Below are 14325 nucleotides of genomic sequence, written 5' to 3'. Positions count from 1 at the left end.
CTAGATATTTTGATGATGGCCATGCTGACTGGTGTGAGGTGATACCTCATTGTAGTTATGACTTGCATTTCTCTAATGATTAGTGATGTTGAGCATCTTTTCATTTGTTTGTTGGCAATCTGTATATCTTCTTTGGAGAAATGTCTATTTAGGTCTTCTGCCCATTTTTGGATTGGGTTGTTTGTTTTTTTGATATTGAGCTGCATAGGCTGCTTGTATATTTTGGAGATTAATGCTTTGTCAGTTGCTTCATTTGCAAATATTTTCTCCCATTCTGAGGGTTGTCTTTTTGTTTTGTTTATGGTTTCCTTTGCTGTGCAAAAGCTTTTAAGTTTCATTAGGCCCCATTTGTTTATTTTTGTTTTTATTTCCATTTCTCTAGGAGGTGGGTCAAAAAGGATCTTGCTGTGATTTATGTCATAGAGTGTTCTGCCTATGTTTTCCTCTAAGAGTTTGATCGTGTCTGGCCTTACATTTTGGTCTTTAATCAACCCATTTTGAGTTTATTTTTGTGTATGGTGTTAGGGAGTGTTCTAATTTCATTCAAACAGATGGGGAGATATACTATGTTCTTGGATTGGAAGAATCAACATTGTGAAAATGACTATACTGTATTTTGTAGGATTTTACAAATAGAACTATGAGGAGGTCATTGTCTCCCCAATATTCCTTACCATCCACCAGGACCAGATACATAGGTCTCTTACTTCTGAAGGAATTTACTACTAATCAACAGAGAAAAAACAGACAAGACACAAAGCCAAAGCAAAAATGGGGATGTTACAGACAAAACAAAAATCTTAAAATGCCTTATTTCCCTTTTTTCCTAATCTGTATTTTCTGACTCCCTTTTTAAAAAGGTTCATTCATCTGACAAACATTTATTGTACCTCAGGTATGCTAAGCACAGTGCTCACTATATGGAAAGGATATAACCCTAGGATGGTTCCAAATGGCTCCTGGGTCTTGTGCTAGGTCCCCTTCCATCTCCTTTTCCCTTACTCCATTAATGATGGGATCACTGTTCTTCCAGTCACTCCAACGAAAGCTTCCAGACCGTTTCTTAATTCTTCTCTCTTATCTACCCTCCTCTGATCCCTTATTGATACTCTGTCTATAATATCTTTTCCTCCTTGCCTCTCTCCTACTACCATTTCGCCTGGTTTAGGTCATGTCCTCCTACCTTTACTTTCAATGAAAATCTAGTTGATCTCTACCTCCAATTTCTCTCCCTACCAGTTAATCCTGTATACTATGCCTGAATCATTAATCTTCCTAAAGCACTGACAAAGCCATTAATGGCTCCACATTTTCTCCAGTATAAGTTCTACACTTTACACTTGGAAATCAGTCTATCAACACTTAGCTTCTGATAATCCTCCTCCAGCCTTCACCTACATCCCTACTCCCACTTCATTCCAGACAAACTGGACTACACACTTAAAGGCACTTTCCTTGCCTCTCTGCCTTCTTAATGCCCTTCTACACGTGCAACTCTACCTGCCTTTCAAGAGCCCACTTTTATGCCACTTTCTCCTTGAAGTCTTTCCTGATCCGAGCTCTCCATCCATTTCCCTCTTTTGAATTCCCATTCATTTTATTTGTGGCTTATGGGCTTCTTCTTTGAGTGTAAGCTACCTTACACAACTTTGTATCTCCCATGACACCTAATATTAGGTACTCAATAGGTGTTTATTGACTAAAAGAGATGTGTATATTCATTATGTATTCATTATATAGCATAATAGGCTTAAGCTCAGTGAAGGTAGGAACTATGACTATCTTATCCCCATTCTGATTTTCTAGCCCCTAGCACATAGGAAACACTCAATAAACATTTGTTCAGTGTGAACCACTACAGTTACCAGTTGTCAGGATATAAATTTCCTGATGACCCAGTAGATATCTGGAAATACTACTTTTATATTTTTTTTAAGTATTAGTTACTTACGTTTCTTCATTAAATACTGACAAATACCGGTTGGTAAAGGCCATGTATTAATACTTTCACTTTACAGAAAAGGAAACTGTTTCTTAAAGAAATGAAGTAGTTTGTTTATGATCATATAGCCAATGAGTTAACATAATGGAGTCTAAATTTCAAGTCTTCCGATATGACGTTTAGCATCCATTTTCTTGGCCAAGGTGGTTTGCCCAAAGGCCAGTCTGGTTCCATCTGCTTTAGAATTATTGAGGTTAGGGCTTCCCTGGTGGCGCAGAGGTTAAGAGTCCGCCTGCCGATGCATGGGACACGGGTTCGTGCCCTGGTCCGGGAAGATCCCACATGCCACGAAGCAGCTGGGCCCGTGAGCCATGGCCGCTGAGCCTGCGCGTCGGAGCCTGTGCTCCACAACGGGAGAGGCCACAACAGTGAGAGGCCCGCGTACCGCAAAAAAAGGATTGTTGAGGTTAAGCTATTGCAATCATGCTGTATGGAATAGAATTAAGTCCTGATTGACCCAATGTCTGTATGTTGGATGTTTTCAAAATCAAACAAACAAAACACAAAAACTGTTTTCTGAAGAAAATCTTGGCCCTGCCTGTAGACACTCCCTCCAAGGTGAGATGCCTGTCTGTTCAGGCACTCTTCTTGTGGGCTTCTACCCCTAGTTGGGTTTGCTGTTAAGGTGTGGGTCTGATTTCAGCGGGCTGCATAGAGAGCAGGTCTCCAGGTATTTGCGAGGCAGTACAGTCTGGCCCTTACCACTCCTCATAGTCATTGAAGGCATGAGGGGGAGAGTCAGGGAGCCTTGCTCGATGCACATGCAGTCATTCCCTTTTCATACTCATATATTCTTAAATCCAGTCACAGCAGCAGCCAGCTGAGCACCTAGCCTCCCACAGCTGCTTTTACTAGATTGCTGTTTGCTCATTTGCCATCAGGCTGGATATTAAGGATCATTGTAAGAAACAGTCCTCTGAAACGGTTTCATCTTTTATAAGGGTATTATGGGACATTCATTATAATACACCATGTCTTTTATGAAAATTTCTTGAGAGAAATCTGTCTGACCTTAATGCAAAGAATGCTTTTACCTCTCCAGAGCAATTGCTTTGTTTTTACCTTATGGACATTGTGAATGTTTAACTTAACACTCTCTGGTTAGCTGCCAAAAGGCAAGAGCCAAATTTGTGGCCCACCCATAACAAGTGTACTCTATGCCTCGTTAACTTCGTTCCTGGCTCCAGTTTGTGTCTGTGCTCAAGTTATTCTTCTTAAGAAAATCTTAACTCATGCCATCTTATTTTATACAGATTGATATACACACTCATCAACAGCCTTGTATTCTGAAATAGTTCATATTATGATACACTGTATGCACAAAAAAACCGTCTTTGGTGCTTCCTAGCTAACTCATTACTTGAGGTTTTTTCTTCGGGGTATATTTATTTTTCTGTATGGGTTTTTGTAGGGTTTTGATTACATGAAAATGGTAAAATTTTATTGTTTTAATAGTGTAACCAAGTGGTAAAATAACTGGTCTAATGGCCAGAGTTGATTAAATTGATGTCACTATTCTAGCCCAGTCTTTCATAGCAGTGTTATTTTCTTACAATATGCTTTGCTTTGTACTCACAATCTGCATGTGACAGTTTATTCCTTTATGATTTTTAGAAATATTGTTATGCTGCCAAGTGAGTGCATAGCAGTGACCTCTGTTAGGTTCAAATATTATATTACCACACTTATCACATTTCTTGTCTCTGTTAGCACCTTACCTCAGGTGATCATGAGCATATTAATTTACTATATGACTTGTCTTGCTCCCACTCTAAGTTAGTCATGCCTTTGTTTGAACAAGGTAATAAGAATGGATATTTGTTTCCAAGCCTCATTTCCTTTGATTAGTTTGGAGCTCTATCCAGATTGTCCAATCATCTTACTAATATCATCCAATTAATAACATAAATACTATTTGTACAACATTTTATACTTTTTTAATACCTTCGAGTAAAATTATTTGGCCTTTTCTACAACTTTCTGGGGCCTTTTTACAGATGACCAAAAACAAGGACAAAATCAAAATCAATTAAATGACTTAATCAGGATGATACTAGCAAATCAGTGGTAGAACTAGGGCTAGATCCAGGTCTCATGATTTCTGTGCCACACTACCTTTCAGTGCCCAAAGAATTTCTGTAGTCTCTGTCTTACCCCTTGAGGTTAAAGATGGGAAAGACTGTCACTCATGTTCATAACTGGGCAGAATCAGGAATGAATTTCATTTGTATTACTCATGATTTTCTGTTCTTGAAATTACAGTTCCTTTTAATACTCTAATCACTTTCCATTATGGAATGAGGAAGCAATATTTTATCTTATCTCTTGAAAATTAATTTTGAAATGGAAGCTATTTCCCTTAGTAATTAGTAACATTTAAATTGGACTCTGAAAATACATCTTTTTTAAAATTAATTAATTTATTCTTGGCTGAGTTGGGTCTTCGTTGCTGCACGCAGGCTTTCTTAGTTGTGGCAAGCAGGGGCCAGTCTTCGTTGCGGTGTGCGGGCCTCTCATTGTGGAGCACGGGCTCTAGGCACGCAGGCTTCAGCAGTTGTGGCTCACAGGCTTTAGAGCGCAGGCTCAGCAGTAGTGGCACACGGGCCCAGTTGCTCCGCGGTGTGTGGGACCTTCCTGGACTGGGGCTCGAACCCATGTCCCCTGCGTTGGCAGGTGGATTCTTAACCACTGCACCACCAGGGAAGCCCTGAAAATTCATCTTTAATATAAAAACAATTTACCATTCTTATCATGCATATTCATTAAAGGGCCAAATATATGGTTAATGCTATAGAGTTTGGTAAAACATTAGTTATAATTTTAACCAATCTCTGCATTTAAAGAGGAGATTTTAAATCCATGGTTACTATTTCAGATGCAGAATTTCCAAAGTTTTCATTCTAACTAATTGTTAACATAAAGCACATAAGCTAGAGGGTTTTTTTTGAGTGTTTACTCTTAGCCAGACATTGTTGCTAAACACTTTACAGTTATATTTAATCCTTACCCAAAACCTTGTAAGAGTAGTTGATATTTATGATCCCCATTTTACAGCCAAGTGTCATATTCAACAGTAAATATTGTCTTCTGCCTCTCCTTCAGCTTCTGGAATTTCTGAGCAGCCCTGGTCAGTACAAGATGGACCCAGTAGTCTTGAGTTACATGGACAGTCTACTGCGGCAATCAGATGTCTCACTATTGGATCCTCCAAGCTGGCTCAATGACCATATTATTGGGTTTGCCTTTGAGTACTTTGCCAACAGTCAGTTTCATGACTGTTCTGACCATGTCTGCTTCATCAGCCCTGAAGTCACCCAGTTCATCAAGTGCACTGGCAACCCAGCAGAGATCGCCATGTTCCTTGAACCCTTGGACCTCCCTCACAAGAGAGCTGTATTTTTAGCCATCAATGATAATTCCAACCAGGCAGCTGGGGGAACCCATTGGAGTTTGTTGGTTTATCTCCAAGATAAAAATAGCTTTTTTCATTATGATTCTCATAGTAGGAGCAACTCAGTCCATGCAAAGCAGGTAGCAGAGAAACTAGAGGCTTTCTTAGGCAGAAAAGGAGACAAATTGGCCTTTGTGGAAGAGAAAGCCCCTGCTCAACAAAACAGCTATGACTGTGGGATGTACGTGATATGTAACACTGAGGCCTTGTGTCAGAACTACTTCAGGCAACAGCCAGAATCACTATTGCAGCTACTCACTCCTACGTACATCACAAAGAAGAGAGGAGAATGGAAAGATCTCATTGCCACACTTGCTAAAAATTAGCTGTTGAAATATATTTGTGACTTTTGAAGTCTCGCCTCTCCCCATGTATTTGGATGGCTACAACCTCAGTGCCTGAAGGAAGATGCCTGGTAGAGGAAAGGTTAGAATTCTTACTTTTTCCTGAGAGAATGTTATCCTCTGTAATACCCTAATGGAAAGTTTCACTTTAACCCTAACTTGAGAGCAATATGTTCTGTGAAAATGTCTTGAAAATATGCACCAAAACCTTAAAACCAAGCTATCTTAACACTTATTAATTCCCTTTTGGTCTCCCTTATCCACATTGGCTTATTCCAAATGAAAAGCAGTGATCGGTAAAACAAATTAAGACTATGTGAAGTCTAGAATGCAAGAAGAAAATTATAGCAGAACCAAAAACTTATTGCACAGCCCACATATTTTTTTTTGGTCAAAAGTGATTTGACATAACATGACCTATAACTAAATAAACAATTTAAAAGCCGTATGCCAACTCACTGTGCTATTCTGTTGATTTTTAGTTAGTGCCTAGTGACATGTAAAAGGATTGTTTTATTTTTTTTGAATTTTATTTTTTTATACAGCAGGTTCTTATTAATCATCAATTTTATACACATCAGTGTATACATTTCAATCCCAATCACCCAATTCATCACCAGCCCCCCGCCGCCGCTTTCCCCCCTTGGTGTCCATACATTTGTTCTCTACATCTGTGTCTCAGTTTCCGACCTGCAAACTGGTTCATCTGTACCATTTTTCTAGGTTCCACATATATGCGTTAATATACAATATTTGTTTTTCTCTTTCTGACTTATTTCACTCTGTATGACAGTCTCTAGGTCCATCTACATCTCAACAAATGACCCAATTTCGTTCCTTTTTATGGCTGAGTAATATTCCATTGTATATATGTAACACATCTTCTTTATCCATTCGTCTGTCGATGGGCATTTAGGTTGCTTCCATGACCTGGCTATTGTAAATAGTGTTGCAGTGAACATTGGGGTGCATGTGTCTTTTTGAATTATGGTTTTCTCTGGGTATATGCCCAGTAGTAGGATTGCTGGATTATATGGTAATTCTATTTTTAGCTTTTTCAGGAACCTCCATACTGTTTTCTATAGTGGCTGTATCAATTTACATTTCCACCAACAGTGCAAGAGGGTTCCCTTTCCTCCACACCCTGTCCAGCATTTGTTGTTTGTAGATTTTCTGATGATGCCCATTATAACTGGTGTGAAGTGATACCACATTGTAGTTTTGATTTGCATTTCTCTAATAATTAGTGATGTTGAGCAGCTTTTCATGTGCTTCTTGGCCATCTGTATGTCTTCTTTGGAGAAATGTCTAGGCCTTCTGCCCATTTTTGGATTGGGTTGTTTGTTTTTTTAATATTGAGCTGCATGAGCTGTTTATATAGTTTGGAGATTAATCCTTTGTCCATTGATTCATTTGCAAATATTTTCTCCCATTCTGAGGGTTGTCTTTTCGTCTTATTTATGGTTTCCTTTCCTGTGCAAAAGCTTTGAAGTTTCATTAGGTCCCATTTGTTTATTTTTGTTTTTATTTCCATTACTCTAGGAGGTGGATCAAAAAAGATCTTGCTGTGATTTATGTCAAAGAGTGTTCTTCCTATGTTTTCCTCTAAGAGTTTTATAGTGTCTGGTCTTACATTTAGATCTCTAATCCATTTTGAGTTTATTTTTGTGTATGGTGTTAGGGAGTGCTCTAATTTCATCTTATACATGTAGCTGTCCAGCTTTCCCAGCACCACTTATTGAAGAGACTATCTTTTCTCCATCGTGTATCCTTGCCTCCTTTGTCATACATTAGTTGACCATAGGTGTGTGCGTTTATCTCTGAGCTTTCTATCTTGTTTATTGATCTATATTTCTGTTTTTGTGCCAGTACCATATTGTCTTGATTACTGTAACTTTGTAGTATAGTCTGAAGTCAGGCAGTCTGATTCCTCCAGCTCCGCTTTTTTCCCTCAAGCCTGCTTTGGCTATTCGGGGTCTTCTGTGTCTCCATACAAATTTTAAGACTTTTTGTTCTAGTTCTGTAAAAAATGCCATTGGTAATTTGATAGGGATTTCATTGAATCTGTAGATTGCTTTGGGTATTATAGTCATTTTCACAGTGTTGATCCTTCCAATCCAAGAACATGGTATATCTCTCTATCTGTTGGTATCATCTTTAATTCCTTTCATCAGTGTCTTATAGTTTTCTGCATATAGGTCTTTTGTCTCCCTAGGTAGGTTTATTCCTAGGTATTTTATTCTTTTTGTTACAGTGGTAAATGGGAGTGTTTCCTTAATTTCTCTTTCAGATTTTTCATCATTAGTGTATTGGAATGCAGGAGGTTTCTACGCATTAATTTTGTATCCTGCAACTTTACCAAATTCATTGATTAGCTGTAGTAGTTTTCTGGTGGCATCTTTACGATTCTGTTTGTGTAGTATCATATCACCTGCAAACAGTGACAGTTTTACTTCTTCTTTTCCAATTTGTATTCTTTTATTTCTTTTTCTTCTCTAATTGCCATGGCTATGACTTCCAAAACTGTGTTGAATAATAATGGTGAGAGTGGACATCCTTGTCTTGTTCCTGATCTTAGAGGAAATGCTTTCAGTTTTTCACCATTGAGAATGATGTTTGCTGTGGGTTTGTTGTATATGGCCTTTATTATGTTGAGGTAGGCTCCTCTATGCCCACTTTCTGGAGAGTTTTTATCATAAATGGGTGTTGAATTTTGTCAAAAGCTTTTTCTGCATCTACTGAGATGATCATATGGTTTTTATTCTTTAATTTGTTAATATGGTGTATCACATTGATTGATTTGTATATATTGAATAATCCTTGCATCCCTGGGATGAATCCCACTTGATCATGGTGTATGATCCTTTTAATGTGTTGTTGGATTCTGTTTGCTAGTGTTTTGTTGAGGATTTTTGCATCTATATTCATCAGTGATATTGGTCTGTAATTTTCTTTTTTTGTAGTATCTTTGTCTGGTTTTGGTATCAGGGTGATGGTGGCCTCATAGAGTGAGTGTGGGGAGTGTTCCTTCCTCTGCAACTTTTTGGAAGACTTTGAGAAGGATGGGTGTTAGCTCTTCTCTAAATGTTAGATAGAATTCACATGTGAAGCCATCTGGTCCTGGACTTTTCTTTGTTGGAAGATTTTTAATCACAGTTTCAATTTCATTACTTGTGATTGGTCTGTTCATATTTTCTATTTCTTCCTAGTTCAGTCTTGGCAGGTTATACCTTTCTAATAAGTTGTCCATTTCTTGCAGGTTGTCCATTTTATTGGCATAGAGTGGCTTGTAGTAGTCTCTTAGGATGCTTTGTATTTCTGTGGTGTCTGTTGTAACTTCTCCTTTTTCATTTCTAATTTTATTGATTTGAGTCCTCTCCCTCTTTTCCTTGATGAGTCTGGCTAATGGTTTATCAATTTTGTTTATCTTCTCAAAGAACCAGCTTTTAGTTTTATTGATCTTTGCTATTGTTTTCTTTGTTTCTATTTCATTTCTTTCTTCTCTGATCTTTATGATTTCTTTCCTTCTGCTAACTTTGGGTTTTGTTTGTTCTTCTTTCCTTTAGGTGTAAGGTTAGATTCTTTATTTGAGATTTTTCTTGTTTCTTCAGGTACGCTTGTATAGCTATAAATTTCCCTCTTCGAACTGCTTTTGCCGATTCACATAGGTTTTGGATCATCGTGTTTTCATTGTCATTTGTCTCTATGTATTTTTTGATTTCCTCTTTGATTTCTTCAGTGATGTCTCAGTTATTTAGTAACGTATTGTTCAGCTTCCATGAGTTTGTGTTTTTTACCTTTTTTTTTCCTGTAATTCATTTCTAATCTCATAGCATTGTGGTCAGAAAAGATGCTTGATATGATTTCAGTTTTCTTAAATTTACTGAGGATTGATTTGTGATTTGTGACCCAAGATGTGATCTATCCTGGAGAATGTTCCATGTGCACTTGAGAAGAAAGTGTAATCTGCTGTTTTCGGATGGAATGTCCTATAAATATCAATTAAATCTATCTGGTCTATTGTGTCATTTAAAGCTTCTGTTTCCTTATTTATTTTCACTTTGGATGATCTGTCCATTGGTGTAAGTGAGGTGTTAAAGTCCCCCACTATTATTGTGTTACTGTCGATTTCCTCTTTTAGAGCTGTTAGGAGTTGCCTTATGTATTGAGCTGCTCCTATGTTGGGTGCATATATATTTATAATTGTTATATCTTCTTCTTGGGTTGATCCCTTGATCATTATGAAGTGTCTTTCCTTGTCTCTTGTAACATTCTTTATTTTAAAGTCTTATTTGATATGAGTATTGCTACTCCAGCTTTCTTTTGATTTCCATTTGCATGTAATATCTTCTTCTATCCCCTCACTTTCAGTCTGTATGTGTCCCTAGGTCTGAAGTGGGTCTCTTGTAGACAGCATATATATGGGTCTTGTTTTTGTATCCATTCAGCAAGCCTGTGTCATTTGGTTGGAGCATTTAATCCATTCGCGTTTAAGGTAATTATCGATATTTATGTTCCTGTGACCATTTTCTTAATTGTTTTGGGTTTGTTTTTGTAGGTCCTTTTCTTCTCTTGTGTTTCCCACTTAGAGAAGTTCCTTTAGCATTTGTTGTAGAGCTGGTTTGGTGGTGCTGTATTCTCTTAGCTTTTGCTTGTCTGTAAAGCTTTTGATTTCTCCATCGAATCTGAATGAGATCTTTGCTGGGTAGAGTAATCTTGGTTGTAAGTTCTCCCCTTTCATCACTAAGTATATCATGCCACTCCCTTCTGGCTTGTAGAGTTTCTGCTGAGAAATCAGCTCTTAACCTTATGGGAGTTACCTTGTATGTTACATGTCATTTTTCCCTTGCTGCTTTCAGTAATTTTTCTTTGTCTTTAATTTTTGCCAATTTGATTACTGTGTGTCTTGGAGTGTTTCTCCTTGGGTTTATCCTGAATGGGACTCTCTGTGCTTCCTAGCCATGGGTGGCTATTTCCTTTCCCATGTTAGGGAATTTTTCGACTATAATCTCTTTAAATATTTTCTCATGTCCTTTCTCTCTCTCTTCTCCTTCTGGGACCCCTATAATGCAAATGTTGTTGTGTTTAATGTTGTCCCAGAGGTCTCTTAGGCTGTCTTCATTTCTTTTCATTCTTTTTTGTTTATTCTGTTCCACGGCAGTGAATTCCATCATTCTGTCTTCCAGGTCGCTTATCCGTTCTTCTGCCTCAGTTATTCTGCTATTGATTCCTTCTAGTGTAGTTTTCATTTCAGTTATTATTCATCTCTCTCTGTTTGTTCTTTAGTTCTTCTAGGTCTTTGTTAAACATTTCTTTCATCTTCTCAATCTTTGCCTCCATTCTTTTTCCGAGGTCCTGGATCATCTTCACTATCATTATTCTGAATTCTTTTTCTGGAAGGTTGCCTATCTCCACTTCATTTAGTTGTTTTTCTGGGGTTTTATCTTGTTCCTTCATCTGGTAAATAGCCCTCTGCCTTTTCATCTTGTCTATCTTTCTTTGAATGTCAGTTGACATATTTGAAGAGATCAACTGGCTAGAAGCAGATCAAGACCTAACCTAATTCAACATCTAAATATTAAGAGAATCGGTTACTCAGTTCTGTGAGATCTCTTCCATTCACCATGCAAAGACTTTCCCAGCTATAACTTTTGCCAATACTTGATAAAATGGTGTTAGTCCATTTTCCCCCATCTGATTCCCGGAGTGCTTTAAGAAAGGGGGAATATTAAATAACTTCATCAAAATAAATGTCTTGGTGGACATCTTAGTTTGCTCAGTGAGTGGGCTGCCTTGCTACTCTGGACTCATAACAAGCTTTCCTTCACCTCATCTATTAGCCATGCACACACTCTTTCCTTATATCCAAAGTTCTGTGGTTTTAAAACTTATAGCTGATAACTTCCCAAGATTACCTGGTTTTTCAGATAAATATTTCTGCTTTCTGATAGTCATTTTTCCTCTCCTCTCTATCCTTAATCTGACAATTGCTTTCAGTTAGTCATGGTGATTTGAGGACTATTGTATCTGAAACGTACAGACAAAGTTGGTTTATTTTTGAGATATAAAGGAGAAAAAGTGACCTTTCTCAGCCCTTTCACTTAATTCAAAATGCAGACAATGTAACTTTCAAAATGTGGAGCTAAGAGTAAAAAAGAAAAGCTATCCCTCCTAAATCATGGATATGTTTTTTCAGAGTTATTTCAGATAATTAATAATTTAAATGATACGTTAGATGCACATATTCTATTTCTAATGAGAATTAGATTGCAATGTGTATGGGACTTGAAAGCCAAAGATTAGCTTCAGCCATGAAACTTATTTCAGCTACCTCCCCAGCCTAACCCTGCCCCCAGCCCGCATGGCCCAAAATAACCTCACCACTCAGTGACCACAGAGGCAGTAACCCAGTTCCTTTTAGTCGGGAAGGGAAAACCCAGTAAGTGTAAATAAGTACAGGTCACATAGCAGGCCTCAGTGAACACAAGTTGAAACTAAAAGTCAAAGAGAAAGCTACCAAAAAAGTTTCCATTTCAAGTCAGTATATTTGGGATAAAAAAGTGTACCTAATGGAAGCTGGGAGCAGGAAAAAAAGATTAGGAACTGGCAATCAGCCATTGAGGTGAAATAGGGAGGAAGGGACAGCAAAAGGACACAGGTTGCTGAGGCCAGGAGTGTAGATATGATAAGAAAGCAATATTGTTTAAATAACTGTTGACTTAGGCATCTAGTCTAGACTGCGAAAGGGTCAGATTCTCTCTGGGAAAAGTTGTTGTCTTTCTGATAATGAATAGTACAAAGTATGTCTGTTTAAGTGTCAGATTGTCTCCCTCTTAAGATAGTACATATGGGAGCAATCTTTCCTGACTCCCTAAGATTCGTGCCAGAAATAAATTATTTTTTGAACTATACTAGTAAAGCCTAAAAAAAAGAAAAAGGCTAAATCTAAGGTCTCCTTTTCCAGATACATAGCATGATTGGATTGTACCACAGGTTAGTCTACTTCTGTAAAACTTTTGAGTATGCCATTTGTAAGTGTTAGCATTGTAAATGACAGGAGAACTTGAGTCTACTTGTAATACTTCACTAGATACTATAAAAGCCTGTAAGTTATACACCTGCTTGACCATATACCATTGATATTACATGATACACAATAGGGAAAAGATCTTTTGCTGGTATTGTGCTCCCTTCTTTTAGAGTCAAAAGGATCTAGTGTGCAGAATTCAATTTAAAAATATTCAGTGGGTAAGCAGTTTATTCAAAAGTGGATTGAGCAGTTATTACACTGAACCCCTGCTTTCAAATATCCTGTTGTATTGATCCATAAGTAACTCACACTTGTCCAACCTGTGTCTCATATGGAATTGAAAGGTCACCATATATAAACCCAGCTTCAGATGGTAGTCAAAAATATCATTGAGTTTTCTATTTAACACTGTCCAGATCAAAATATTTCTGCCCTTTGGCTAGATAGCTGTTGAAGTTCCTAAGCACTAGTCCTAATTGGATCAGAATAATTAAAAACAAGTGGATTATATTTCTGATATGTCTTATTATTTTTATCTATAGTTTTTACTATATCCATATTGACTATATGTTTTAATAATAGGTATTCCATTGAAATGGCAAACTCATATGGTTATTTACTGATACTGAAATTTTTTTCTTCCATCACTTAGAAAAAGGGAAAATAGTTACAGAAATTTACATGCTATGGTGTGGGAAAGAGCATGAATGTTGCAAATCCAAGCACTATCAGTTATACACTTATAGTCTTGGGCAAGTTTCAGATTCAGTAGCCTCATCTGCAAAACGAAGTGTTGTAGTCTGTTTAAGCAGGTACAATGAGGATTCAGTATGGTGTGTAAAGCATATAGTACACACAAAAATAAACCTGTTTCTCTGTCCTACTACCAGTCCATTTTAAGACTAGCAGCAAGTTTGAAAACTTAGTTTTATAGTGCACCCATTCAGCTGTGTGAAAAATGGCCTGATAAATACTGTTATGTCAAAAGAGAAAACTTACTCAAGGGTGGTAAATGACAACTAACCTTTGTATCACTCTATAACGTGCAAAGTACTTTATATACGTTATTATATATAATTATAATCTCATTTAATTGTCAAGTTTTTTCCAGGTATTATTTTTGTATTGAATTATGGTTGATTTACAGTGTTTCAGGTGTATAGCAAAGTGATTCAGTTATACATGTATATATTCTTTTTCAGATTTGTTTCCATTTTCTATTATAGGTTATTACAAGATATTAAGTATAGTTCCCTGTGCTATACAGTGGGTCCTTGTTCTTTACCAATCTTATATATAGTAGTGTGTATCTGTTAATCCCAGATTCCTAATTTATCCCTCACCCCCACTTTCCCCTTTGGTGACCATAAGTTTGTTTTCTGTCTTGTGAGTCTTTTTCTGTTTTGTAAATTAGTTCATTGTGTCATGTTTTGAAATTCTGCATATAAGTGATATGTGATATTTGTCTTTGACTTCACTTAATATGATAATCTCTAGG

General features: G+C 37.2%; 1 protein-coding gene across 14 annotated transcripts in view; it reads left to right on the top strand.

The window, feature by feature from the left end:
- The window catches only part of SENP8 (SUMO peptidase family member, NEDD8 specific), a 66748-nt gene that overhangs the window by 11780 nt on the left and 40643 nt on the right, over positions 1 to 14325 (top strand). For 7 of the 14 annotated variants that reach the window (XR_009562953.1, XR_009562952.1, XR_009562950.1 and 4 more), the window contains exon 2: positions 5105 to 5879. The exons of 6 other annotated variants lie outside the window; for them this stretch is intronic. Coding sequence is in view for 1 of the 8 variants with exons in the window: in XM_030875072.3 (XP_030730932.1) it covers positions 5141 to 5779 (639 nt within the window). In the remaining 7 variants the exon portion in view is untranslated. Of the gene's footprint in view, positions 1 to 5104; positions 6209 to 14325 lie in introns of those variants that run through there. One more of the 14 variants, XM_030875072.3, reaches the window with a different exon arrangement.

This window comes from Globicephala melas, chromosome 2, assembly GCF_963455315.2.
Source record: "Globicephala melas chromosome 2, mGloMel1.2, whole genome shotgun sequence".
In the NCBI taxonomy this organism is placed as follows: Eukaryota; Metazoa; Chordata; class Mammalia; order Artiodactyla; family Delphinidae; genus Globicephala; species Globicephala melas.
Note: the sequence above shows the minus strand (reverse complement) of the source record. Positions and strands in the feature narration are given on the sequence as shown.